Source organism: Pipra filicauda, unplaced genomic scaffold, assembly GCF_003945595.2.
Source record: "Pipra filicauda isolate LSUMZ 115617 unplaced genomic scaffold, ASM394559v2 scaffold170_size1570365_pilon, whole genome shotgun sequence".
Classification (NCBI taxonomy): domain Eukaryota; kingdom Metazoa; phylum Chordata; class Aves; order Passeriformes; family Pipridae; genus Pipra; species Pipra filicauda.
The window spans coordinates 732,188-757,760 of record NW_024104218.1 but is presented as its reverse complement, the minus strand read 5'-3'; the positions used below and the strand labels follow the sequence as shown (position 1 = coordinate 757,760).

General features: G+C 47.7%; 1 protein-coding gene across 2 annotated transcripts in view; it reads right to left on the bottom strand.

The window, feature by feature from the left end:
* Positions 1 to 25,573, bottom strand: part of COL5A1 (collagen type V alpha 1 chain) — a 147,266-nt gene that overhangs the window by 79,441 nt on the left and 42,252 nt on the right. For both annotated transcript variants that reach the window (XM_027731691.2, XM_027731692.2), the window contains exons 5-7: positions 2,765 to 2,896; positions 900 to 1,046; positions 521 to 769 (exon numbers count right to left, since the gene is read on the bottom strand). In XM_027731691.2, the coding sequence (XP_027587492.1) occupies positions 521 to 769; positions 900 to 1,046; positions 2,765 to 2,896 (528 nt within the window). The remainder of the gene's footprint in view (positions 1 to 520; positions 770 to 899; positions 1,047 to 2,764; positions 2,897 to 25,573) is intronic.

Here is a 25,573-nt window from a genome sequence, read left to right as displayed (position 1 = left end):
TTTAACATCAAGCCTCATTTCTCTTTTTGTCAGAAAACCACTTCACGCAAGGAAATGCAGATGTCAACATGAACAGATTTTTCCAGGGGAATAATCCTTAACTCTAAGTATCTGCGTTCCCCACCCTGAAATATCTGGAGTGAAAATATTTTACAAGGAACTTCCTCTTCCAGTAGCTGCCTAAAGCACTTACAGGTTTTACCATTTGGGTGCTCGTGTCTCCTTTGCTTTGAGGGGCTAAGAATCACCAGAAATAACAAACAGAATGAAAGAAACACCAGAAATAACAAACAAAATGCAAGAAAAACCAGAAATAACAAACAAAATGCAAGAAACACCAGAAATAACAAACAAAATGCAAGAAACACCAGAAATAACAAACAAAATGCAAGAAACACCAGAAATAACAAACAAAATGAAAGAAACACCAGAAATAACAAACAAAATGAAAGAAACACCAGAAATAACAAACAAAATGAAAGAAACACCAGAAATAACAAACAAAATGCATTGAAATTACATCGGTCTCGTTGTAGGTGATGACGGTGCTCGTGGGCAGCTCGGCTTCCACGGCATTTTCAGTGAGGCCACCCTGGGGATCTACTTCCTCGTTGTAGTTGATGTCTTCATAGGGCATGGGTGTGAAGTACTCCTCGTTGATGGTTTCGTAGTTGTACTCATCAACAAGGGGATCATCCACTGTCCCGTCCTCCTTCGGTGGCTTCCCGGGGTTCCCTCTCTCCGGTGGCACCGTGGGAGCAGGATAATCCTGTGGCAGAAATGAAACACCAGAATCAGGGAAACAAAAAAAAAAAGAAGATTCTGCATCATCCTCCACCTCCCCTTCTATAAAGATGCTGTTTATCAACCTCATCCTTGCCAGGACCCCGCCTTGGTACCTCCTTGATTTCAGGTCTCTCTCCAGCAGCCACTTCAGGAGGGCCAGGTTTGGTGGTGGGGGCTTCTGGTTTTACAGAGTCATCAACATCTTCATAGTAGGGGTATTCATAGTAGTAGGTGTCACCTTCTCCCTCCCCGTCCGTGTACTGCAGGGAGAAGATGAGAAGCAGAAAATGAGCACCCCAGCATATTTCTAGCGAATCCTTTAGACAGCATGGCTTCAAACTGACAGAGGGCAGGGTTAGGTGAGATATTAGGGAGAAATTCTTCCCTGGGAGGGTGGTGAGGCCCTGGCACAGGTTGCCCAGAGAAGCTGTGCCTGCTGCATCCCTGACAGTTCAAGACCCAGTTTTATGAGGCTTGGAGCCACCTGGTCCAGTGGAAGGTGTCCCTGCCCATGGCAGGGGGTTGGAACTAGATGGACTTTAAGGTCCTTCCAACCCAAACCAGCGATTCTATGATTTTTTTTTTTTTTTAACCTCAGATTGCTGAGACCTCCCAGGTCACCCATCTGACATCCTGAGGGAGGGGAAGGAAGCACCGGAGCCGCTGTTTCCACTCATCCGACTGCACTGACAGCATCCGTGTCACTCCCCATCCACCCACAGCCCGCAGGCAGAAGGGCTCTGGAAACCAGATATTTTCAGCGTGTTCCACAAGGCGTCAGTCATTCTTCAAACTGAAATCCAAACAAACCAGCTGGTTACAGCCGGGTATGGAGAATCTCCTCGCCAGCCCAACGCTCTCGCTGGCAGCCGGCGGCGGCGCGTGGAAGAGTTATTCTTACATGGAGCAACACGGCCCCGAGACAAGCCAGCTCTTGTTGAGCTGCTGGCTCCAAAAGAAGAGTTTTATTTTCCTACTACCACGTATTTCGACCGTACCAAAGTGTTGTTTTATTTCTCTTATTTATTGTTTCTCCAGAAGCGCTGGTTACAGCGCTTGCCTGGGGCTGGGTGGCTGTGCCTCACCACGAGCACTGCGCTGCTCCCCAAAGCCCTGCTTAGGTGCAGGATGAATTCAATCCCAAAAATAAACTGAGAGAGCTGAGGGCATTACAGCTTTGTGGGGATTCGGCAGGAACCCGCAGGTCTGAGACCAACAGAAAGCAAATCAGACCAAGAAAGTTGTTGAGAAGTGGCTGAGGATGCCAGGCACCAACTGCTGGGAGCTGAGCCTGAGACCTCCCAAACAAGGTCAAAATTCAGGTGATGCTCTTGTGGAAGTCAGTCACACCCAGACATTTTTAATTGGGCAGCAAAAAATTAAAGTGTATCCTGCATCAGCCTTTTTTTCTTTGTTTTCTTTTTTTTTTTTAAGAAAAGACCTGAGGCTAATTCTTCATAGAAAAACTACTGAGCACAGCAGCTTACAGGGGATGAATCAGGAGCATTTCTGCCAAAACGAAATTCAAATGACAAATCCGTGGGCAAAAATATTACCTTCTCCTTTTAACACCTGTTGTTTCAAAGAATGCTGAAAAAGAACTATTTAATCCTTTTACAAGTTCAACAGTAAAATTTGAAATTTAGAAACAGGTGCCTGTTCTGGACAGGACTCGACCTGCCAGGGAAGGTCAATGTTTCACACTCTGCTCACGTTGTCTCTCCTGCAAGTTTTTGAGCTCCAAGTGAATGTTCATTACAGTCTCTGGAAATGGGAGCAGTGCAGAAGGAAGGAAAACTCCCAAAGGCAAGACTCAAGACCAGAACCTACAAATCCTAAAAACAAGCTCTGTCTTGGATGTTAAGAGAAGAGTCGCTGGGAAGCTGAGCTTGAGGAAGAAGCTGAATGTCTTTGTGACCACGACATGGAACCAGATGCTGCCGCCCAAAAAACATCCCCAGACCTGTGAGGCACTTACATATTCATCCTGGTTGGGGTCCTGGGACTGGGGGGAGTCGGGGATGGCGGTGTCACAGTCGGGGCTGTAGTGTTCACAGTAATCCAGGGCTGCTCGGGGGTCCGCCACGATCAGGAGCTGCTGGATGTCACCCTGCAGGGAAGGGAGGACAGAGGGTCAGGGAATGGATGGTGCACATGGAGCCACCAGCACGATGCTACAGTCAAAGGCATGAACAACACCAAGAAATCAAAAGCAAAACACTTGGCAGAGCCACCTCCCTGACACGGGCACGGCCCCTGAGATGAGCCAGGTGAAAACCCTCCGTGTCCAGGGCTGGGTTAAGAAGCCACTTATCTCTGTTCTAAGAAGCCACTTATCTCTGGCTACTCCACGAGGTGTGACGCTGCTGTGCTTCATCCCCTGTCCCAAAAGCACCTCCCCAAAAGATAAGCACATCTGCAGAGGGGTTACCCTCATGCCTACAGCACGACAGCACCACCAACCCCAGGTAAGGTGGGTGCAGGAAAAATAAGAGAAAAGGGCTTTACACACCCTGAATCAGCTGGGGGCAATAAAAAAAAAACTCCTTTCCACCTGGTCCTGTGCAGCTCTACAGGGCTTCAGAGTTGCCCTGTCCTGTCCAAAAAGCTGTTTATCGCCCTCAAAATTTCTCTGCTTCTCCTGCTCCATCAGTTGGCCTCACAAAAGGCATCACTGCTCCTCCCTACACCTTGCCTCACCTCGATTTGCCATCCGTAACAGACACAGAAAGAGATTAGAAATGCACCTGCTAATCCAAGAAAAGAACCAAGAGGGAGGGGGGTTGCAGTGGCTCACTAAAAACCAGGTGCAGAGGGAGCTCATTAGGCACCGAGGCTCGTTAATGGGGCACTTGCTGCAGAGAGAACGAGGCTCCAGCCACAGCCCCGAGGTCAGAGCAGAAATTGCTCTGTAGTTTCCTGAAGAACCACCACACTGCTTCACCATGACACCAAAACCCAGTTTATTCAGCCCAGTTTATTTAGACAATTACATAAGACTTTGCTACTTGGATGGTTAGAGCTGGTATTTAATTAGGGGGAAAAAATATTTCTTGTTTAATAATAGAAAAACATGGCTAAAACATGGCTAAAACATCAGGGGAAAAAAAAGCAGGAGCATTACAGCAAAACTGGGAGGATGATTTGGGGATGTAATAGGAACCAGAAGCTCCAAATGGAGCCTGGCCAGATTGGCAAACATCCCCATGGAAAACCCAAAGGCTACTTTAGAAATGATGGACCGAGTCTGCCTCGGTCTGCATGGTCCAGCCATGGGTGTCTCTGGGTCCTGGGGAGCTCAGCCTCCCATGAACATGGACCACTGACTTCACTAAGAAAAGGTGCTGTTCACATTTTTGGCAGAGATTCACCGGGAAAGAAGGTTGCAAGGACCATGTGGACCTGGCCACAACCTGCCTGACTCTGAGGGAAAGGAGCAGCTTACAGCTGTATGGAGCTTCCTTCCCCAAATTCCAGGTTATCACATCCCTCTCTGCAGAAATTCACTGTGACATCTGGGCACCTTTCAGATGCTACACAAGTAACCCTAAAATTGAGCATTGGTTTGAGCTTATTAGTCATTTTTCCCAGTGAATAACCTTTAGAAAATTAGCAGAAATGTCTGCAAAATGGTTTTCAATTTTCCATTTTAAGAAGGAGAAACGATCTTTCCTTTCCTTCCCCCCCTTTTTCTTTTTTGTTTTAAATTCATAGAGCAGAGTTCTGTCATTAATGTTCTGGCTTTTTCTTTTTCACTGTAACCACCAAAAAATAGAAAGGGAGTATTAGGAAAACAGAAAATGCCAGGTTTTTGTCTTGTCAAACACTTCCCATTTCCAATCAGCTCTGGCCACCACCTGCCAATGGGACCCACATGGGGAACTCGGCCATGGTGTGACCTACAGGACATCACCCAGCCCTGAGCAGAGACTGGAAGGAGCTGGGGGTGTCATGGGGCTCCTCACACCAAATATCACCATCCCTGGTCTTCCAAGGCAGTTCAGAGCAACAAAACAGGCTGTTCCTTTGGAGTTCCCTCCAGCAGGGGATGACCAACCTGGCCAAGGATTTTTGTTTCAAGTGGATGGTGTGAAGACCCTTCCAGCTGCTATTTCTGCACGTGGAACCTCAGTCAGCCCTCACTGACACCCGAGTTAAGCCATTTCTGCCCTTCTCTCACTCAGGTGGTTAAAGCTCCCCATTTTCCACAGGATGATGGGAAGTGTCTGGCACTGTTGGGATAAGCTGAAATAAAGCAGCCACAAAGCAGAGCTGGTGCTTGTCTGCAAGAGGCAAGGAAGGCTGAAAAAGCTTTTTCTTCCTGATAAGGTTGGATTTACACCTCAAGGAGAGCTGATAGTCTGCATCATATAAGTGACCAGGACTGTAACTGTGTTTCCTCAAGGAGCAGATAAAACAAGGAAAGGCATGTTGGCTAAACACAGTGCAAAAGGTTAAGCAGAAGAGAATCTGTTAAAGCTGAGTTTACTTTTAGTCTCAGCTGATGGCAGCTCCTGAGAAGAAATCCTGGCTTGATTCCCTGCAGGAGCTGAGCATCCTCTGGCTCTGATGGCCCGAGGCATTGGCAGTGCCTTTAAGTACATGGCAAAAAACCACCTGCAAGTCCCAGGAGCCACAGGCTCCAGTCTCGGGACCATGCCATAAACCCCAAACTCACTCAACACACCAAAGGACAGTGTTGGTCCAGCAGTTGCTGATGAGTGAGCAGGGGAGGATGAAGAGGGGAAGCTTCCTGCTCATTTTGGGTCAAGAACCTGAGAGAATCAGTGCGTAACTGAATAAATTTAGAATGCAGAGAGTGCCAGGAAAAAGCGTGAGCCCCATCAGACAGCTCCTTCAGAGCTCACCACGCTTCACGGGCATCATTCCACACGGCCACTACTTTCCCATTTCCTTTTCAAACCCAATCAATCACCCTGCCCAAAGTTCATCCTTTTCTCGTTGTTCCAGCGGCAGAGTGAAAATCAAGGAAAAACCGAGGCGCCCGATTTTGGGGGAATGAGAGCCCCGGGGAGCCTCCGAGCGCCAGCGCGGTGACATGGGCTGAGCAGCTCAGTGGTGGGGGAAGGAGGAGAGCTCAGGGGGTCGCCAGACCATTCATCTTTGTTTCATTAACAGCAAGTGCACAGCACTGGTGGATACCCCCGTGTTAACACTTGTAAAAAGCAGACAGGAGTAAAAACCTTGTTAGCAAGATTCCCAGTCAATTGACCTCATCCCTCGGCGCAAAACAATAAAATGGGCTAATTTAGCCTGCAATGAAAAGCCCCACTATCTGAACTTCACAAAAGATGCACAAAGCTGTGCTGTCAAGAGCCCCATTTCTTTGATTTAAAAAGCCGCCCTGCACTGGAGCGAGCCGTGCTGGGAGGGTCGCGAGCCCTTTGTGTCCTCTCGAGTGTGTTGCCGCTAATAAATTGCACCAGGAGCTCGCTGCCCCGGCCCGGGCTGACAAAGGGGCAGCCAGCCCCCTGCTCCCCTTCCTCACTCAAGTGTCTATTTGTTCCCCTGTTACACAAACCACCCAAAGCCTGTCTCCTTCCCGTGTCAGCATCTGCTTTTTGCGGCGGAGATAACGAAGATACCGTTAATTCACACGGCGGGTTTTCCAGGGAGCCTTTGTAAGAGGGAGAACTTACAACTGCACCAATAAAGTAATTTAAAGACTTTACCAGCCAAATCATTTTAAGCCTTATTTTCAAGCAAAGAGGGATCTAACTCTCTGGTCACTAATGCTCTGGTGTTGCTCTGAAGGAGAAGTCGCCAGCACAGTGTCCTTCACCCTCAGCCACCTGCACTAGTGGGTAAAGTTCTCTCTTGGCACATGAATGAGTTGGCAAAAGTTCTCTCTTGGGCACATCTGGACACTCAGGGCTCAAGAAAGTCCTCCAGTAACTGGGGTAGTTTGTAGTGTGCAAAGGCAAAGCACAGTTGTGGCTTGTGCCCCCTCCTCTGCCAGCACAGTGAGACCCCAAAAGTCAGAGGTAGGATCAGTGCTCAGAGCACCTCTGAGCATCATCCCAGAGTCCCTTGTTAAAACTCAGTTGCTCCAGAAAAGAAGCCAAGCTGCAGCAATGGAGTCAGACAAAGCCTCATCATCCCCATCAGTCCCTGTACCTGTGTACAAACCACAGCTGTGCTTTGCTGGTTCAACAAAAAATTTCAAGTGGAGAATAAAAAGCTCAATTTTTTTTTTTGCCTGAAAATAACCACTATTTCATCCATCAGAAGAGCTAGCTTTTAAAAAAGGGGAATAAATCACATTTCGACCTTTATTCCTAGAGCTTCTTGTGAAGAGGAAGAGGCAGGACAGCACATTTGTGAAAATGATTGTGAACTGTGAGGCTTTTATTTGCTCCACCAAACAGATGTAAGTGCTGACTGTCAGGACCAGTAAGAATCTGTCTGACATTTATGGTAAAGCCATTTATGCCTGATGACTCATTTGCTTTATGGATTAAGTTCCATCAAGCCAGTTTAATTCAGCTCCCCAGCCAGCTCCCAGACAAGACTGGAAAAGCTCTTTCTGGAGCGTTTTTTAACACTTATTCTATATGCGTGCAAAAAATGTCACATCAATTCCAATGACATCAACTGCAGTAACTTGGAGAAATCATTGTGGTTCAACAAAAATCAAAAAAAAACCCAAAAAAACAGCTGGCCTGGATAATCAGAGTGACTTCATCTGGCATTGGCAGCAGCTCCATAAATACTGGGATTCTTCAGGGTTCTCACTGCAATGCACTGATAATTAACTGGACTGTTGGTTTAGTGCATTACCCAAAAGTCTGAGAGATGGCATCCCTAAGAATAAAGGCAGCTTGATGTGCTTTTCTAAACTCCTGCATTTAAATTGGATAAACACAGGCCTGGGATCTACAACTGTATCAAAAAAGTCTACAAAATTTTTGGAAGTAACTGAGATATTGCTGAGTTTTATTATAAAAAACTCACTGGTTCCAAAAACCCAAACCCAGGCTGAAGAGTGGCAGAGGTTCAATGCAGCTCTATGATGAAGTGAAAGCTCAGAGAGCTTCCAAAGTGAGCTTCCAAAAAACCTAATCCCTGTCTCAGAGACAGCCTGCCAGCCCTCAGATGTTCCACTTTATAAAACCAGTCAGCAGCACTTGCCCAGGGATGCTCACTGCTACAGACACAGCAGCTGCCCTGCTCCAGGACTCCAAGCAGGTTGGAATAAAAGTGGTGTTGGAGACTTCAGGGAAGAAGGAAAACAAGGGGGGACCCGGGACTCAGTGTGCTCCCAGTTCTGTCATAGTGAGATCCCAACAGTCAGAGGTATTTTAAGTGCTCAGAGCATCTCTGCATCCTTTGCTGTACTGGTTTCATCCCAGAATCCCTCATTAAAGCACAGCTGCTCCAGAAAAAGAAGCCCAGCTGCAGCACTGGGGTCAAATGAAGCCTCATCAGTGCCCACCAGTCCCTGTACCTGCAGCCTGAGCCCCTCCTGCTGTCCAGCCACAAACAGGAACGGTAGTTTTGTGCTCCAAAGTGAGAAGGCAATTGTTCAAAGGCTGGCTGAATAACAAAAAAAAAAAAAAAAAAAGGCTTGACTCAGATGCAGTCATGAGTCAGCTCCGAATCCTTGGTGGTTTGGAGGAGTCCAGCCGGATGTTTGTGTCCCTGTCCCGCACAGAGGGGCTGCGGGATCGGCCGGGGCAGCTTTGCTGTGAGGCCTCTGCTATTTCCCCTCCTGGGCTCCAGTTACCACAAGAACAGCTCCTGCTGGCTTTTGGCACTCAGAGAGGAGCCTCTTCTGAGCCTTCTTTAGCAAAAACAGGTTTAATTAAGCAGAACGGGGATAGAAGTTTTACTAGAACTAAATATGGCTTCAAAGAAAAACCCTCTCAAGCAAGGGCTGATAAAGGTTTCTCTTTCCCATGGATCTCCATCTGGGGACCCCAAGAAACCCCCTCTGACCACACATCAGCCCAGTCCTGCATCCCCACCCCCGGATCAGCCATGAGCATTTCTGATATTAGACTTGCAGAACACACAGTAATTATTTGGACAACACACAAGCCTCTTTCCCTGACCACAGCAACAAGAAGAAAATAAGCCCTTTGGCTCAGTGGTAATTAACCTCCCCAGTAATTTTTCAACCTTTTTATTTTACAATCCCAGGGAGGAACCCAATGTCCTATCAAATGAGAGTCCACTAAATTGCTGCTAGTCCCAGCTGCTGGACTTGAAGGAGTGAGGCAGGGAAGTGCTGTCCCCTCCTCTTCCTCTTCCCTGAACCCTGGGAATCTCCAAGCTGTCCCCAACACCCAGCCCTGCTCCAACAGATGGGCAACACCACATCATGCTTCCTCCATCCATAACTGCTGGATCCCTGCATCAGCACCCTCATGGCTGTTTCTTAAAATTAGGAGGCTTTTTGGAGCAAAGGGCTGCATTTCCTCCGTGCTTTCAGAGACCACAGCACGCTGTAGGTCTGTCTGTGTGATATCACAACACAATTGTGGAGCAGTTTAGCAAGGACTCCTTATTGGAAGGGAAGGACAGGCAATTCCCTGAGAGGAGAACAAAAGCCAGATGGCTCTGCTAATTCTGGAAAGCTCTCCTGAAGAAGCTGTCACTCTGCCAGTACCCAAATACCAGTCAAGGACTCAAGTCATTAGCAGAGCAGAAGACACTAGTACGGGGTTTATTTCCAGGTGTCTACTTCCCACCCAGCCCTGATAACCCCACTGTAAATAACCCCCTGCCCTAATGCAAACATTCCCCAGCAGCAGCCACAGACACCGGCACGACACCGAGCACCCTCTGCACTCACTGGAGCAAAAGTGAAGCCAGAGCTTATGCCCAAGTCCTTCTTTGTTTGTGAACACAGAGCTAATTCCCAAAGACAACATACACAGTATTCCCCAGCAGTCTGGATTATTTACACTGCAGTGCTTTACAGGATCCAGCCACTGCTCCAGCTTCCCATCCTCAGCGGGTGAAAGATTTTCTTGCCTTTCCGAGTGGCTGAGTTTGTCAAACCCGTTAATCATGGCTGACTCCTTCCTGCCACTCATTCCCTGGAATCCTCACCAAATCCTGACAGCCCAGAGCCCCTTTGCTCTCTGCAGTCCCTGTAAGAGCTCTAGAGCCACCCCTTCTCCTCAGCCCTCTGCCACCCTGCTCTGCTCCACTTCACGTCACATCCTGCCCTGAGAGCTTCTCGTGCAGGGACCAGCAATGCCATGGAGAAAAAAAAGAGGGACAGAATGCAAAAGCCTGACCAAGCTCAAATGGACATTTAATGATGGGGCAAGAGCCCAAGCCAAGCTCCAAATTCCCCACACGTTCTCCCTGCCCCAGCTCCCCATCCCTTCACTGCCAACGCTGATTCATCCCCAGGCACTTCGCCTAATTGAAGCCTCCATCCTTTCAGAAGACACATCTAATCACCAGTTTAAAGATCCCCAAAAGCTCTGGGGCTGCTTTATGCTCTGAGATAATTGTATTTCACCTTAGTCAACCTTGGCCCTGCCTGACTGAGGGGCTGCAGTGCTCAGATGAAGCATCACATGCACATCTCAGAGGCTCACCCTGTGTCTCCCACTGCGATCCATAAAGGAGCGTTGCTTCCAGTGGACAATCCATCTTTCCTAGCTAAATGCCAGTGCCTAGACCTTGGAGGACAGTTTTTGTTCAAGAACTTACCAAATGAGTGGAAAAACCCAGCTAAGGCAAATTAGCAACCTGCCACTTAATTAGGATCCAGCAACTTCGGGGACACAGGGCAGAGAGACAAACAATCCTGGAGACAGAGGCAGCTCAGAAAGCAGGTGGTGTTGGCAGAAGCACAGAAAGCATCAGACCTACAAAGTATTTACTGCAAGGCCATCCTAGCAATGCATTTCTCCAGGGGTTTTGCTTCCAGGCTGGAGAAGGCACTGTGGGAACAGCAGCTCTGCCCCACGCAGTCCCTCCAGCCTGGCATGGATGGGGCAGTGCCAGGCTGCCTCAGAGCCACAGGTGCTGGTGTCAAGGGGGATTTTCTCCAGAAAATGGGAAAATTTAAGCTAAGGAAAAAAAAAAAACAACCAGGAAAAACTGGACTGTGGTTTAAGTCTCCTGTCCTTACAATGAGGAGTATCCTGGGTCAGGCAGTGTTCCTCACACCCACATATCCCGGGATGTGTCCAGCTTCCCCTTGACTCATGTCTGGAGCTGCAAAACCCCAGACACGGGCTGTGTGCTCCACTGCAGAGCAAACACTTCCAATATCTGCTGCAGCTCATTACCCCAGGGAGCAGGACCCACCCAGAGGAGAAATGACTGCTCAGCTTCTGTTTATCCTCACATCTCCCTGCAGGCAGCCTGACATCAGCCACCCCGAGCGTGGGGGCATCATCATCATCACCACACACTGGAGTCCTTTGGAACAAAATATTTGCAAGCTCTGATTTTCCCTTCCACTTCAAGCTCTCTGCTCACCCAGGTCCCTCTTAGAACCACTGCTGTCCATGGATTTGTCTGCATTCCTCCTCTTTTGAGCGAGCACAAACACCACAGCCTCTTCTATGGGACAGAAAGGTATGTCCAGGGCAAAGCAGCCAAAAAGTTGGGACTGCAGGAAAGGGAAAAGGCAGCCAAGGTGCCTTAAAAAAACAAAGCAAGTACAAAGACCTGCTGAAAACACCCAGAGACAGATATCCTTAAATCAACAACCGTCATGCTCAGACACTCTGCTGGCTATTTTTATATATTTATGTCTGTTAAACAAACCACAAGCTATCTACGAGGATTTTTGGGTGCAAAACAATCAGTTATGGACATGAAAAGCAGGATGGGGTTGAATGGCTCGCCCTGCCCTGCAGCCTCAGCCTGGAAGGACAGACAGACTGGGAGAGGGGCTGCACAGACTGGTGTGACAAAAGGCTGCTTTATATTCACTCCTTCTCTATAGCCTGGCCAAGCACTGTGGTAACACAGGCAAAAATAATACGAGAGGTTTCTGCAGCTATTTTGCAAAGAGGGGAAAAATAATTGTACAGTTGAGGTTTTTAAAGGGGGAAAAAAAAGAAAGAAAGAAAGAAAAGAAGAACCCCCTGACAGTCCCACCTCTCTCCACCCCAATAAAGAGAGAACATTACTCTCAAATTTCACTTGCCTATTGTAAGGCGAGTCTTTATATTTGCAAAATGAGTATTTTTAAACTTTTGCTTTTAATTGTGTGCTCTGAGCAGATGGTCTGAACCCCCCCAGCAGATTAGAAACATATGTGAAGAACAAGGAATCTGAACCACAGGTTTTTATTAAACTGCCTGACTTTTAGTTCAAATTTCATCACGCTGAAGTAAATATTTTCTCTCTAAAGCAGCAGCTGCATGGTAGGTTACCCATAAGAGATGTTTTGTGTATGTACACATACACACATGTAGCTGCCTATACCTGCATGTCCCCTGCTTGCTGAGAAACATTACAGATGTCACTGTGACATCTTGTGAGGATGAAGAATTGCTGGCCAGGGCTTGGAGCAACCTGGTCTAGAGGAAGGTGTCCTTGTCCATGGCAGGGAGTTGGAACCAGATTATCATCCAGGTCCCTTCCAACCCAAACCCTTCTATGATTCTATGAAGAATTGCATCCCCTACAGCAGGGGCCATCCTTAGCTGACACTCTTCTCCTGAGAAACCATTTACAGGTCTCCTGCAGTGACACCTTCCCCAGGAGCAGGAAAGGGGACAGGAGCTCCTTGGCTCACTGGGACTGAGCCACCAGAGGTTCTCACAGCCACAGGATGGAAACTTTGCAATGGATCTATCTAGAACATGCTACTAACCAGGCTTGACTGGAAGGAATAACTCCTCTGCTGGCTGGGCAAAGGTGTCCCTTCTATTTCAGGGGAAAATTAAAAAAAAAGAAAAAAGGTAAAAAACCTGACTGCAGAGAACCCTTCCAAGGTGACTCAGTTTTTTTTGGCTGCTCCAAAACTCCCATGAACATGGTAAATAGTCTGACTTTCTTTTCCCCTCTCCAGTTTTGACTGAAAAGTAGGAAACTCAATTCTGAGAAGAGCTGGAATGAGAGAAAAGCAGGTTGAGACTCTGCAGGCAGGGCCAGCTTGGCAGGAGGACTTGGCACACTCCCACCAGCTCCCAGGGAATGTGTGAGATGTTCAGGTCAGACCTGGTGTAGGTCCTTAGCAGACCTGCTCTGGGGATGGGGGATCTTAACTGTGGCCTCCAGTCAGAACCAGTTCTTGCATTTTTTGCCAGCACAAGGAACTGGATCTCTCCCTGCAGGGAGAGGAAATATTTGGAGAAGAGCTGCTGTGGGCATATGCCAGAGGGAAACACCTTCACCAGAGGAACAACACAACTCTGTGATTACAACTGCTAGTACCTAAATATTCACCCCATGGATACCAGAGCAACCACAGGGAGAGTTGTTTAATTTGAAGGTTTAAGCTAACACATGAGGAAGCATTCTCCTCTAACGAATTCATTAGGACAGCAATGCACTTTTTTGGCTGGTTTCCCCCCAAAACCAAGCCCTGTGTGATCTCTTCGTGCAGCCACAGGTGTGTCCATCTATCCCAATATCTCTTGGATCTGATACCTGATTTCAATCACTTTTGACAGAAGGAAAAAAGGCTCGAGATAATTAAAGTGCTATAAATGTCATGGAAACAGGCAACTCAGTAAAATCCATCATCCAAGTGCATTGTCTGGGGAGGCTCTGCTGTGAGTTCACATCCCTGCAGACACAGGCATGCACAGAACTCATCTCTTTAATGTTCCTGCCATAAGTTGAAGCAACCACGAGACACAAATTAGAAGGAACCTAGACCTGACTAATCTCAAAGCATCCCTGAGATTCCCAATTCCCGCAGCGACTGCAAAAAGATGAAGCTGAAACACCACAAAATAAGCAGGTTTTCTTGCATCCATTCCCATACATGGAAAACACTCTCTTCTCCTCAATTTTCCAGACACGAGAAGAATGGAGAAGGAAAGTGAGCAGCTCCAGGTCTCAGCTCAGCCAGCTGCCCTTCCCAAAGGAATTTCATGGGACACAGCAGAGCCCAAGGGTTTGTTGATACCTGCCATCAGATGCTGGCCATGCTCAGACTGGCACTGCCACCCAGGCAACCTCAGAGGAGCCTTTATCCAAGGACAGCAGCTGATCCATCTGCACAACACGCTTGTAATTGTTACTGGCTCTTCAAACACCCCAGGATCAAACCCTTGGAGCTATTTTTTTCCTCTATGACCACACAGCAGCCCGTCCCTCTGTGATTTCTGCCTTCAAACTCCTCATTTGGTAGCTTAAAATCAGCATTTATGTCATGCTCCACACAAATTACAGCCTTGAGCCCTAAGAATAGAGGCCCCACAATCACCATGTGCTGTGTTGTCACTGCTTTTACATCCAGACCTTTATAGAGTGGTCACTTAAACAGCTGGGTTCTTTCTCCCCCCCCTCCAGATTATAAATGCTTAGTGGAAATCTATAGGATAACTTTGAAAGGAATGCTTTAAAACCTGTTCAAAACTTGTACCACCAAGTTCACAGGTATTTTTCAATCGAGGCACCCACCATCTGTTTACAATATTAATACCACCCGCTGAGAGTGACTTCAGAGCACGAGATTACTCAAACCCCCAAAATCTATCCCTCAGATATCTCTCCAGAATTCAAACACGCTTTTCTTTTTGCCCTTTCTTTGGGTAATTCTCTATTCCAAAGCATTCATAAAGCCACCAATGTGAATAACCCCACAGCAGCAGTTTTTCCAGCAGTTCTTCCCAATTGTTTTCCAATAGGAGCTGATTTGGCTCAGGTACATTCACACGGTGTGGTTTTGTTCCCTAATTGAAGCATCAAGTCAGATTATGCTTCTGAAACCTCACAAGCGGCAAATTAGACTATTCACAAAAAAATCTCTTTATACTTGCTCAGAAAGTTGGCTTCCCTGGATATGCTTAAGCAGGGTGGCTCAGGAGGCACCTGGAAATGGGATTTAGCAAGTTAGATAGTCAAGAAAAGAAATTTTTCATGCAAGGGCAAGGCAATGGGACAGTGTGACATGGTGGTGCTGTCCCTGAGAACCACCCCGAGTGTCCTGTGTGCCAGCAAGGCTCAGACCCATGGACAGCATCCCACAGAACTCATTCAGACCCTCTGGAAAGCTGTATTAACTCATGGCATGCACACTGTGGGAGGCATTTACAGAAAGGGGGGATAGGGTCAGCCTGACCTTCAGTGTCCAGCATGGAAATTAAAAAGGAAAAGAAAAATCCCACAAAAGCCCAGCCCAGGCCTCTGAGAAATGAATGGGGCAAAATGAATGGATGTCATTGTCTGTCCTGCTCTGTCAGCCCTTTAACTAGCAGTTAATAATGCTGAGAGAGTGAGAAGATGAACCCATAAGCAATTTTGAAATAATCCCCTCATTTTGCGTCCCGTGTATTCCGAATAACGCCGCCTTTCTGCAGCACACACTCAATCCCCTGCGCTCCATAGGACACGCTCAAAAAACATATTTTCTCCATTTTCCTCGCTGTATTCATTAGGAATCCCTGGAAGAAACCCAAGGCCCCATTTCCCCTTGTCCTCCACTGCTCTCTGAGCACCAGGTAGCCCAAGCACAACCACTGCCACCACTCTCGGGGTCCCAGTTGTCACCTGCTGAAGGTCATCCCCTGCTGCAGCAGGGCCTGAGCAGCCCAACAGCCTGGCTGGTGTCCCCATCCGCAGTCCAGGGACCAGCTCTGGGCAGTGCCCTGTTATCCAGGCTATCTTTCCCAAACAAGGAAATTGCAGTTTTCCTTGGAGAGGCGATGCAGAGCGGAGGGGAATATGCAGTCTCTGAAAACTCCACGTAATCCCAAATTAGAGGCTGCAGGGCTACCAAAGGCCGACCAGCCTTCAACTTTTCTTCTTGTGGTCATGCAGACCTGACCACATACTCAAATTCCCTATTTTCTTTGCCATTCCATCGAGTGCTGCACTTCTCCCCATCCAACCTCACCTCCCGGTGTCACCGAGGGCCCATCACGCCGTTCCAAGTTTCCCCTCTCCCTCCAAATCAAATAATCCTCTAATAACCGAGCTAAAGGGCTGGCTTTTTCCTACAGGGGTTATTTTTCAATGACATATGTGTGAACCGTGAAGGGATAGTTTAAAACCCGATTCTCCCTCCTTACAAGCACATCACACCCGTCGCTCCTTTGCGTCCCCCCCGCTCCGCGCCGAACGCCGCCGCTTCCTGGCTCCGGTTTCATATTGATTTATTCCCCTTTCCTATGTGGAAAATTAGGAACCAGATCAGCTCCTGCTGGCTGTGCCGCCCACGTGAAGATGGATACACCAGTGGATTGTAAGGGGGACTCTCTCACAGTGGAAAATATGTAGTAAAGCAAAGCCCTTGGCTTGAGTTGCAGCTGGAGCTGCGCTGAGCCCGAGTGGAGGCAGTTGCTCAGCTTTTAACCAGCCCTGTGTAAACAGGGTCACAGTGTCTGCCTGGGAGGTGTTGGTCCCACTGACCCAGAGAGCTCTGGGCTTCATTCCCACCTCTGGCTCCAAGGGAGATGGGAGATGCAAAGCAAAAGAGAGGGTTTGGGGAAGGTGATGAACGGGAGACTTGAGGGGCAGCTGGTCTTTGCACAGAAAAGGAGGTGACAGGAAAGAAATCCTATTTAAGGTCATAGAATGGCTTGGGTGGGAAAGGACCTTAAAGCTCATACTGTTCCAACTCCTGCCATGGGCAGGGACACATTCCACTAGTCCAGCTTGCTCCAACCTGACCTTGGACACTTCCAGGGATGGGGCAACCTATTCCAGGGCCTCACCAATCTCTCAGGGAAGAATTTCTTCCTAATATCTGATCTAAACCTGCTCTCTGTCAGTTTGAAACCATTCCCTCTTGTCCTGTCACTCCAGGTGCTTGTCACAAGTCTCTCTCCACCTTTCTTGTTGGCTCCCTTGAGGTACTGAGAGGCCCTAGTTAAGTCACCCCAAAACCTTCTCTTCTCCAGGTAGAACATCTCCAATTCTGTCAAACTTTCCTCACAGGAGAGGTGCTCCAACCCTCTAATTATCTTTGTGGCTTCCTTTGGACTCATCCCAACAGGTTGATGCCCTTCCTGTGCTGGGGACCTCAGATCTCCATCAAACTTCTTGCCACGGTCATTTGTGATGGTCAAAGAGCAGCTGCATTTCACAGCTCCATCAGACAGCTCACACCACTGCTACAGGGCAGGAAGAGCAACCAGGGGCAGCCTCACACTGCTACTCTGTGGATTTCCCATGATTTCCCCTTCCCAAACTCCAGGACAAAACCCCAGGTGAGCCCTCAGACAGCTCCAAAGCCCACAGCTCCTGCTGGAACTCCTCAGCCTCCCCTGGTCTGGGCTCACTTCCATTGCCAAAGGGTGGTCCTTTGCTTCTAGCAGCACATCAGGGCTTCCTGCTCCCATCCCACAGCAGCTGGAGTTCTTCTGAAAACTTGCTTTTATTCCATTTTTCTTTTCATAGCCAAATTATTCTGGAAGTGGAGCTGCCGCTTTCTCGGCCCCACAGACAGGATTTCCACCCCCGACTGCCACAACCCCAAGATCCACCCTGAAGTTTCCTCCTCAGCCCTCCACACCAAGGTGGCTCAGGATCAAGGGGTTTATGTGCACAGAGGCTTTTCATCATGACTTGGAATGTTTTCTGCCCCAGGAGGTGAATACAGGATCCAGGTTTCATGGATTAAAGGGAACAGGGGGGAAAATAGACCTGGCTGCCAAAGTTATCTCAGGATATAAGTGGGATTACATGCTTAGGTGTGGGGGTATCTGCTGACACTCTCACAATTTAACTTAACACCAAATTTTGGTTGGAAAAGTATTTTCCTGCGTTAGGCTGGCGACAATCACCAAACCATGGAACACCGAGCAGGACACATCTGGTGGGACCACCCAAGAAGGAGCTTTTGTGCAGGTTCCTATTGCTAATTGCCACCACTTCTGGAAATTTGGCTGCTCAGGAAAGAGTTGAAAATGGAAAGCTGAGCTAGTGTGCAACACCTCTTGTCCATACATCTTTCTCCCTCTTCCTCTGGGAAACTACAATGTCTCCTTTGATGATGTTTTCATACTCCAGTTTTTTCAATTATGTTTCAATAGTGCTAATTGTCCATGAAAAATTAATTGGGTTTTATTTGTTCCTGCACAAGAATCTCCGTGCAGCATCTGCCATCTCAAATGCAAGCATTCAAAACAAATCTTGCCTTGGAGTTGGACTTTTATGATCCTTGATGGGTCCCCTTCCAAGTCAGGATATCCTGTGATTTTTTTTTTTTTTCAAGCACAAAATCTGTGTAGTTCCGTCACAAAGCTAATTTGGAACTACCCAAACTTTTCATCCCAAGAAAGGGAGCTGGGTTTGAACACCCTACAGCCTGAAGAGCAGATGTGAAGTTCAGCCCAGAAATATGGTTTTCCATTAAGGAACAAGAATGGATGCAGCCAGAGGTAGCTGAGCATCACAGCTCAGATTTCACTACTCTGAGCAGCAGGGCCTGGAAGAGGGTAAACACAAATTGCAGATAAATTTGCTTATGCAAGGCATCAAAGCCTCAGGAAAACCTCACTGTGTTTGCAGACATTCCAGAGGAGAGAACAGTGCACAAAAGTAATATTCAGCACCAGTTCTCTCATCTCCCCACACATTTCACTTCAGTGGCCAGAGCACTGTTTGTTCAAACAGGTTTGACCTCCCGAACCCCCGCCAGAGTGTGGCTACGTGTGCAGAACAATGAGCCCACGGTTAGAGGCTTTTTTCCGTGTTCTTGCAGGGAATAGAAAACACACATCCACACAAACACACTGGCCCCATCCAATCTTCTGCACAACTCATTAGGAATACCCTCTTCCAGCTCCCGTCCCCAGGGTGATGTATTTATTGTGAACATACACATTCGATCCCGCTCGGCTCCGTCGGAGCGAGCAGTCCACCTGCACACTGGGGATGTCTGGAGCGGGTTAGGATTTTCCTTTGGGTTTTGGCAGCCAGCCCAGACTGCCTCAAAAATAAAATAAAAAAAAGAAAAAAAAAAAAAAAAAAAAAAAAAAAAAAAAGAAATAGAAATACCTCACCATGTGCAAGGAACATGTGTTTCATTTGTTCGTACCTAAGTGACGAGGGAATGGGTTGAACACAAAGTCAACTAAGAGGTTTCTAGGTTTGGATGGTCTTTTCTCTGCTGGGTTTAGCCTGCCCTTGCTGCAGGGAGAGGTTACGTGAAGAAAAACTTTGCTCAGAGAAGTGCAGACTGCAAACTGTGCGAACAATAGCAATAAAGACCTACATTTCAGAGAAACATCAGCTTCAGCACCACCAGGTCCACAAGGACACAAACCCACCTCCCTGCATGACCAGCTTTACAGAGCTTGGTGCTCACCATCCTCTTCCTCACACTGCCATGAGTTTGGCTCAGATGAGCCTTTACTTCCTATCAGTTCACTGCAACAATGCAAATCAATCGAGCTGTTTGTGTATAGAAGAGGATTTTTTCCTATTCAGAGGCTTCTGTTCCAGAAATTCACTTTTATACAAATAAGACTAATTGGTGAGTCACCTCCCACATAGAACAAGGTTCCCAAATTAGCAGGGAAGGGGAAACATGCCCTGGTTTGGGTTGGGGACACGCTGTCATGCTCTGCTCTCAGTAAGCTCTTTTCCATGTTGCACAGCCACACTGCCAATAAAGTTCAGCTGGAAACTTCTCCCCAAGAGCACGAGGATTTGGCTTTTCCTCCCTGCTCAAGCTGAGGAGAGTCATCTTTCCCAAATGCTTCCATTTGCTCTCCTTTCAGTGCCTTTCCAAGACACACCAAGTCCCCTTGTGGTGCCTTTTCTGCTCCTGAAGCCTCGTCCTTCTCCCTGCAGACACCCCTGTCCACAGCAGCACTGCAAACCTTGGCATGATGTCACCAGAGAGGAGCAGGTTTCCAGCATTACATCACCCTGTCTGGGCTCAGCAATCAGCCTCCTGCTCCTCAGAGTTTCCATGGAAGAAACTGAGCCCCCTCCTCCTTCCTCCCACTGTCCAAGGGGGGGAAGCGAAGCAAAAACGAAGCCATCAGCTGGAAGAGTAATGACCCTACACCTGAGAGCATCCATCACCTCTAACGAGCCTGCCTGGCCCTCTGCCTGCCACCTTTTAAACACAGAGCTCTGCCAAGCCAGACACAACCCTGCTCCCCAAACCCCACGGTCCCCGTGCTGGGTGGAAACTGCTTTGCAGGATGAGCTTTGCCTTCCAGAGGTCACTCAGTTTTCCTCCTTAGCAGGTTCAGCTGATTACCTCACTCTGAAGGAGGTACCCCAGGCCAGGGAAAACTGGGAAAAAACCTGCCTGACCCCACCATGCCATGGCCTAAGACAGCAGGGATGGGGAGCCCTGCAGGGGACAGCTCAGCATCCCTCCCCGTGGCAGTTCCCCCCAGTGTCCTTGCCAAGCCCTCCAAAATGGAAAACACTCCTCCAAACCAACTTACCTACAGGGGTCCCTGGTAAGGCAACCAGCAGGCTCCAAAGTGTCTGTTTGAACCGTAATAATAAAAAAAATAATTGTGGATTTTCCCCTTTGGTGGCTGCTGGAGTCACGGCCCATCACAGCTGCTGTGACCACGGTCCAGGAGCAGGCAGGGAAGTCAGTGGTCCCTCAGGCAGGGATGAGGTCCCACATCCTCCACCAGCGACTCAGAGAACATTAATTCTGGATTTTCATTTCCGTGTCCTCAGCATTCACCATGTTTTGCTCACAGAACTGTGAGGAGAGACATCTCTACAAGAAACTGCTCTTGGTTGGAGGTTTTCTCCCATTCACAGACACCAGCAGAGCGAAGCATCAATTGAAAAGCCCTTACAATGACATCAAAAGGACTAAATTCCCTTTCTAGACAGACAATCCACACCAGCACTGAGGTCAGGGTGGGCAGCCAAGCACACACAGCTATTCCACACCGCCAGACTTCCTGGGATTCTGCTGTCTCCCCATCTCCTTCCATGCAGAATCCTTTTGTCTCCTCTGCTGGACACAGGGAATATGAAGTGCTGTGGATAATCACAGTCACCACCTCAGGTGAGGTCAGGAGGAAATAAGGACCATGAGGGGTTAAGAGACACCCACTGCCTCAAAGGTAACTCTCAACAGCACCATCCTGAGGCAAAACCTGAGTGGGATCACGGAATCCCAAACTGGTTTGGTCTGGAAGGGACCTTAAAGCTCGTCTCATTCCACTCCCACACCACGGGTAGACACACCTTCCACCCCAGCAGGGTCCTCCTGTAAGACTGGGCTTTAGTTCTGGGCAAACTCTAAGAAGCTCTAAGACCCTGCAGCTTCCTAAGCTGATGTGTAACTTGGCAATATTAAAAGATAAATGATGGACTGAATGACTGCTAAACATCGATAAAAGCACTTTTATGATCTGTTTGAACAATAAAGTGCTTTGTAAGCTATCAGAGGCCTGGAGGTATTTGATACCAGCAAACTGCACTAATTATCCACACAGGCCAAGGCAGTTTCTTTTACAGTTTATGGAATTTAGCACTAACAAAAAAAAACCCAAATCAAGGAACCAACCAAAAATAATAATAATAAAAAAGTTAGAAACATTAAATATGTGTATTTTGTAATCATGACTAATAAGGCTCCATCATTACAGGCAACCCTGACCCAGTCACCAAGCTTGACTGCAGGCCAGATGGCCAAACCCCAATTACCCAGCAAATCTAAATGAAAAGCAAGAGTTTCACCAAAGTGTATGCAAACAGTTCAGCTGATGTTTCCACCCCAGCTCTCACTTTCCCTGCTGGCACCTGACAGCTACAGGTCAGATAAAACGGTGTCAGTTTAGGGTTGAAATGAAACCACCTTAAGCACAGCCTAACTTTTACAAGTTGCTTTGCAATTCTTATTCTGGAGCAGGTCCTGCCCCTCCCTCGATGCAGACACGCTGATAAAACCAGATGACGTCCCTGGGCACCCGTGTAAGACGATGCTCTGTCTGAGACGTTGCCAGCTGGGGCCAAACATCACGTTTGGGTTTTGATTAGACTGACTCCATGGCCTGGACTCCAGCACAAAAACCTCACCGTTAATTGCAAACCCATCCAGAGGCATAACCTTCAATAATTGTGGACGTTTTCTAGGCAGCTTTGCTCTCCTGGAAGAGCAGAGTGCTGTGATTTAATCCATATGTCTCAAGTGCACCATTTTGCTTAAAGAGGATCCTTAAAAAAAAAAAAAAAAAAAAAAAAAAAAAAAAAAAAAAAGCAGAAGAAATGACGAGAAAACCAGCAAGCAAATGGAGAATTATTAGGAGACTGGGGAAAGCTACAGACATCTTCAATAAAGAAGCCTAAATGCTGGCTCAGGATGTTTTATTTTCCATCATCTCACACCATGGTATATGCTGGTGGTGTAAAACATCGACTCTTTGCACTCCCTGAAAGACTCCACAGCAAAGGAGGTGAAATCAGATTTGGCAGGCCCAGGAAAGCAGGCAGCCAGCACTGTAAATTAGCTTCTTTCAGCAGTCTGCCAAGGTAGGGAAAACAAACAGGAACGTGTATCTGTGCTGCATCCCGACAGAGAAATCCAGGTTAGCAAAAAAAACCCAATTTTTAAAAACGCCTTCTGAAGGTTAACAAAAACTTAATAAACCAGAGCTTTGCCCAGTTCCTTCCTAACCCTCTGGGCTAAGCCAGATCTTGCAGAACACGATGGGTCCAGTGCTGAGCTCGTGAAAAGCCTCACTGAGCTCAGTGGTTCCTCTGGTTTAAAGATCACAGAATCATTTAGGTTGGAAAAGACCTCCAAGATCATCAAGTCCAACCTTTGACCGATTCCCACCTTGTCAACTAGACCAGAGCCCTGAGTGCCACGTCCAGTTTTTTCTTAAGTACTTCCTAGGATAGTGACTCCACCACCTGCCTGGGCAGCCCCTTCCAGTGCCTGGCCATCCTTTCCCTGAAGAAATTCTTCCTGAATTGGGAACCTTCTTGCTTCTCCTGTGAATAAACAAATAACTGCCTCAAAGAGGAGACTCCTAAACTTCTCCATCTTTACCAGAAAATACCATAAAATGCACCTGTGTGTATAAGAACCTGTTTTCATTTCTACACCTTTCACTAAAACAAAAGCTGTTGATCCAATCTCAGAGGTGTCTGAGAAAAATAACCTACAGAAACTTAAAAAATAAGAGCACTTTCCAGACACGAAAATGCTACAGCCAAGAGCATGGGAAGGGAAGGAGAAAGCCCTGACGATAGTGAAATGAAATCTGGGATTATCAACCACAGTGATAATTGTTTTTTAAGTGTAAACAAGGCAGAAGATGAAAAGAGAGTTGGCATTTCAACCCAAGAGCAACAGAGCACCTGAACGGCCCCAATGTCTCAGCTGAGAGCATTGATGCTTCTATTCTGCTTTGTCTTGTTGTGCCTTGAAACACTCAACAGCCCTAAGAGCACCTCTGGCTCCCTGCCCGGCCTTTCTGGCTCTCCCCGGCCCAAATTGCTTTCCCTCCATTTCTGATGTCTTGATTTCACTCGTGGTCATCAAAAAAAAAAAACAAAACACAAAGGAGGAAACAAAATAAAAAGCAGAATCCTTTCAGCATCATCCAACACCCACACACACACAGTGTGCCACAGCTCATCCCAGGACAGGCTCTGGCTCAAGGGACAGCAAATACTTTGTCAGCCCCTCGTGGTTTAGCAGAACAGTGTCCACAGGTGTCCCAGACCCTCTCCCTTTGCACCTTGTTTGGCAGGATCAGAGGAAACCCTCAGTGTTACAGCACCAACTAGACCAATGAGACACGGTTATGGTGCTCAGCTGGACAAAATAAGCTCCTCTTGTCTCTCTAGAGGAGCCAAGAGAGAAGGACATAAACCTTAAAAAGCAATCTACACATGCACTGAGCTCTTCCACTTATGGGGAAACTCATTTCATCTACTCCAGACACTGCTGCAAACCAAAGTTATTTCCAGAGTTACCTTGTGGGACAATCCTACAAAATTTTAAACAGGTGAACCAAAGATGATTTGCATCAAATGTACTCACTCATTACTAGGGTGTCATCAGCAGTTTTGCCAAAGTCTACTCATTTTTTTACCAATGTCCCCATCACAATTTAGTGATGCCAGCTCTAGCTCTGGAGCCAGGGGCTCTACAGCGCTTTTATCAGCATACAATAGCCTTTTCCTGGCAGATCAGAAGACAAAATGGGATATCCAGCAGAAATATGACATAGCAAGGTCTGAACAAACTTCATTTTGCTCATCAGCCCATCACTGAAATGCTGGTCTGGAGTAACACTGAGCAGTAAAACAAGGCTGGGCACTCACTGCTGCAGAAACCAAACTTCTTATACGAGATGTTTTTAAACACCATCACAAAGGGGTTAAGTCCACCTAATCCAGGCCAGAAATGGTAAAATTTACCTGCCACAGCTATTGTACAGCAATTCCTATGCATAAAGATCATCCAGCTGTGGGTTATGGGGTTTCTCTGGTCCCTGCTGTGACACGGCCACTTCTAGGACTCAATCACAGCCCCAGTGACCCTCCTAAGCCAGGATCTGAACTTTGTTTCAACCCACACCTGCTAAACCAGAGCAGCCTTAGCCCAGAGCCAGCTGAATTGCTTCTCCACCAGACCATCTTGGCCAAGGAAGGGATCAACACTTCCAGTTTGTTCTCCACACAACAACTGCTGGGATCCTGCACAGAAAGGTGACTCCTTCAACAGACCACAGGCACTGAGCAGGCAGATCCTGCTGTGCACCCCTGAGGAGAGGCAGGAATGGGGCCATCACGTCACCAGGATGTTTTGCAAAGTCTCCCTGGCTGTCAGGCAGAAGAAGCTTTGCTTTCTGGGAAAGGGACTTTCCCAAGCTTCATCCTCCTTCTATTCCTACACTAAAGCACCAGGACTGTGCTGGGACTTGGTTTGTAATTTATGTTTTTAAAAAAAGCACATCAAAAGCAGCAGTTCATCCCTCTGAAGCTGAGATATATTCACATGTCTTCTGACTCCCTCCCAGTGCTGCTGTAGCCACGGGAACACCTCTCACTACAGCCTGCAAGCAGGGAGAAAGAGTTTACCCTACACCCCATGGGCTATTTCTTTTGCCCTTCCCTCTCCCACTGCAAAAAGCCCTTTGTTGTCTCACAGGAGCATCCCCTCACTCCCAGCTTGAGGCCAGACACCACTTGCCAACCCTGGAGCGAGAACCTGTCCTGACATTTGTGAACTCCTGTTTTCAACAACGACTCAGCACAAAACTTAACTTGTACAACCCTGGGCTCCAGGCTTGGCCCCTTGTCAAACCTCCCCAGCGCTCCCCTGGCCGGACAGAGACCCACACAGCCTCCCAGCTAATTGAATTTTAATGAGAGGAAGTCATTTTTCCACTGGAAGAATGTTGTGCTAGAGAAATATTTTGAAACTCCTCTAACCTTTCCTGCCAGGCTTTTTCTGCGGCGGAGTACGAGCGAGGAAGTTCCCATCCCACCATTCGGTTGTGCTGCTCCCCTCACAGCCCCAGACAGACCTGGAGCTTAAATAATTGCAACTTTCAAAACAAAAAGTGTTTGGGGGTTGATTTGATTTCAGTCCTGACCGGGAGGATATGAATTCCCACTGCTTAAAGCTCTTGTGCTGAGACACAGCCGATCCCAGCCCTCCCCAACGCTGTCTCCCACCCCACTCCCACCTAACTGGGTTATTTTAATTTCCAGC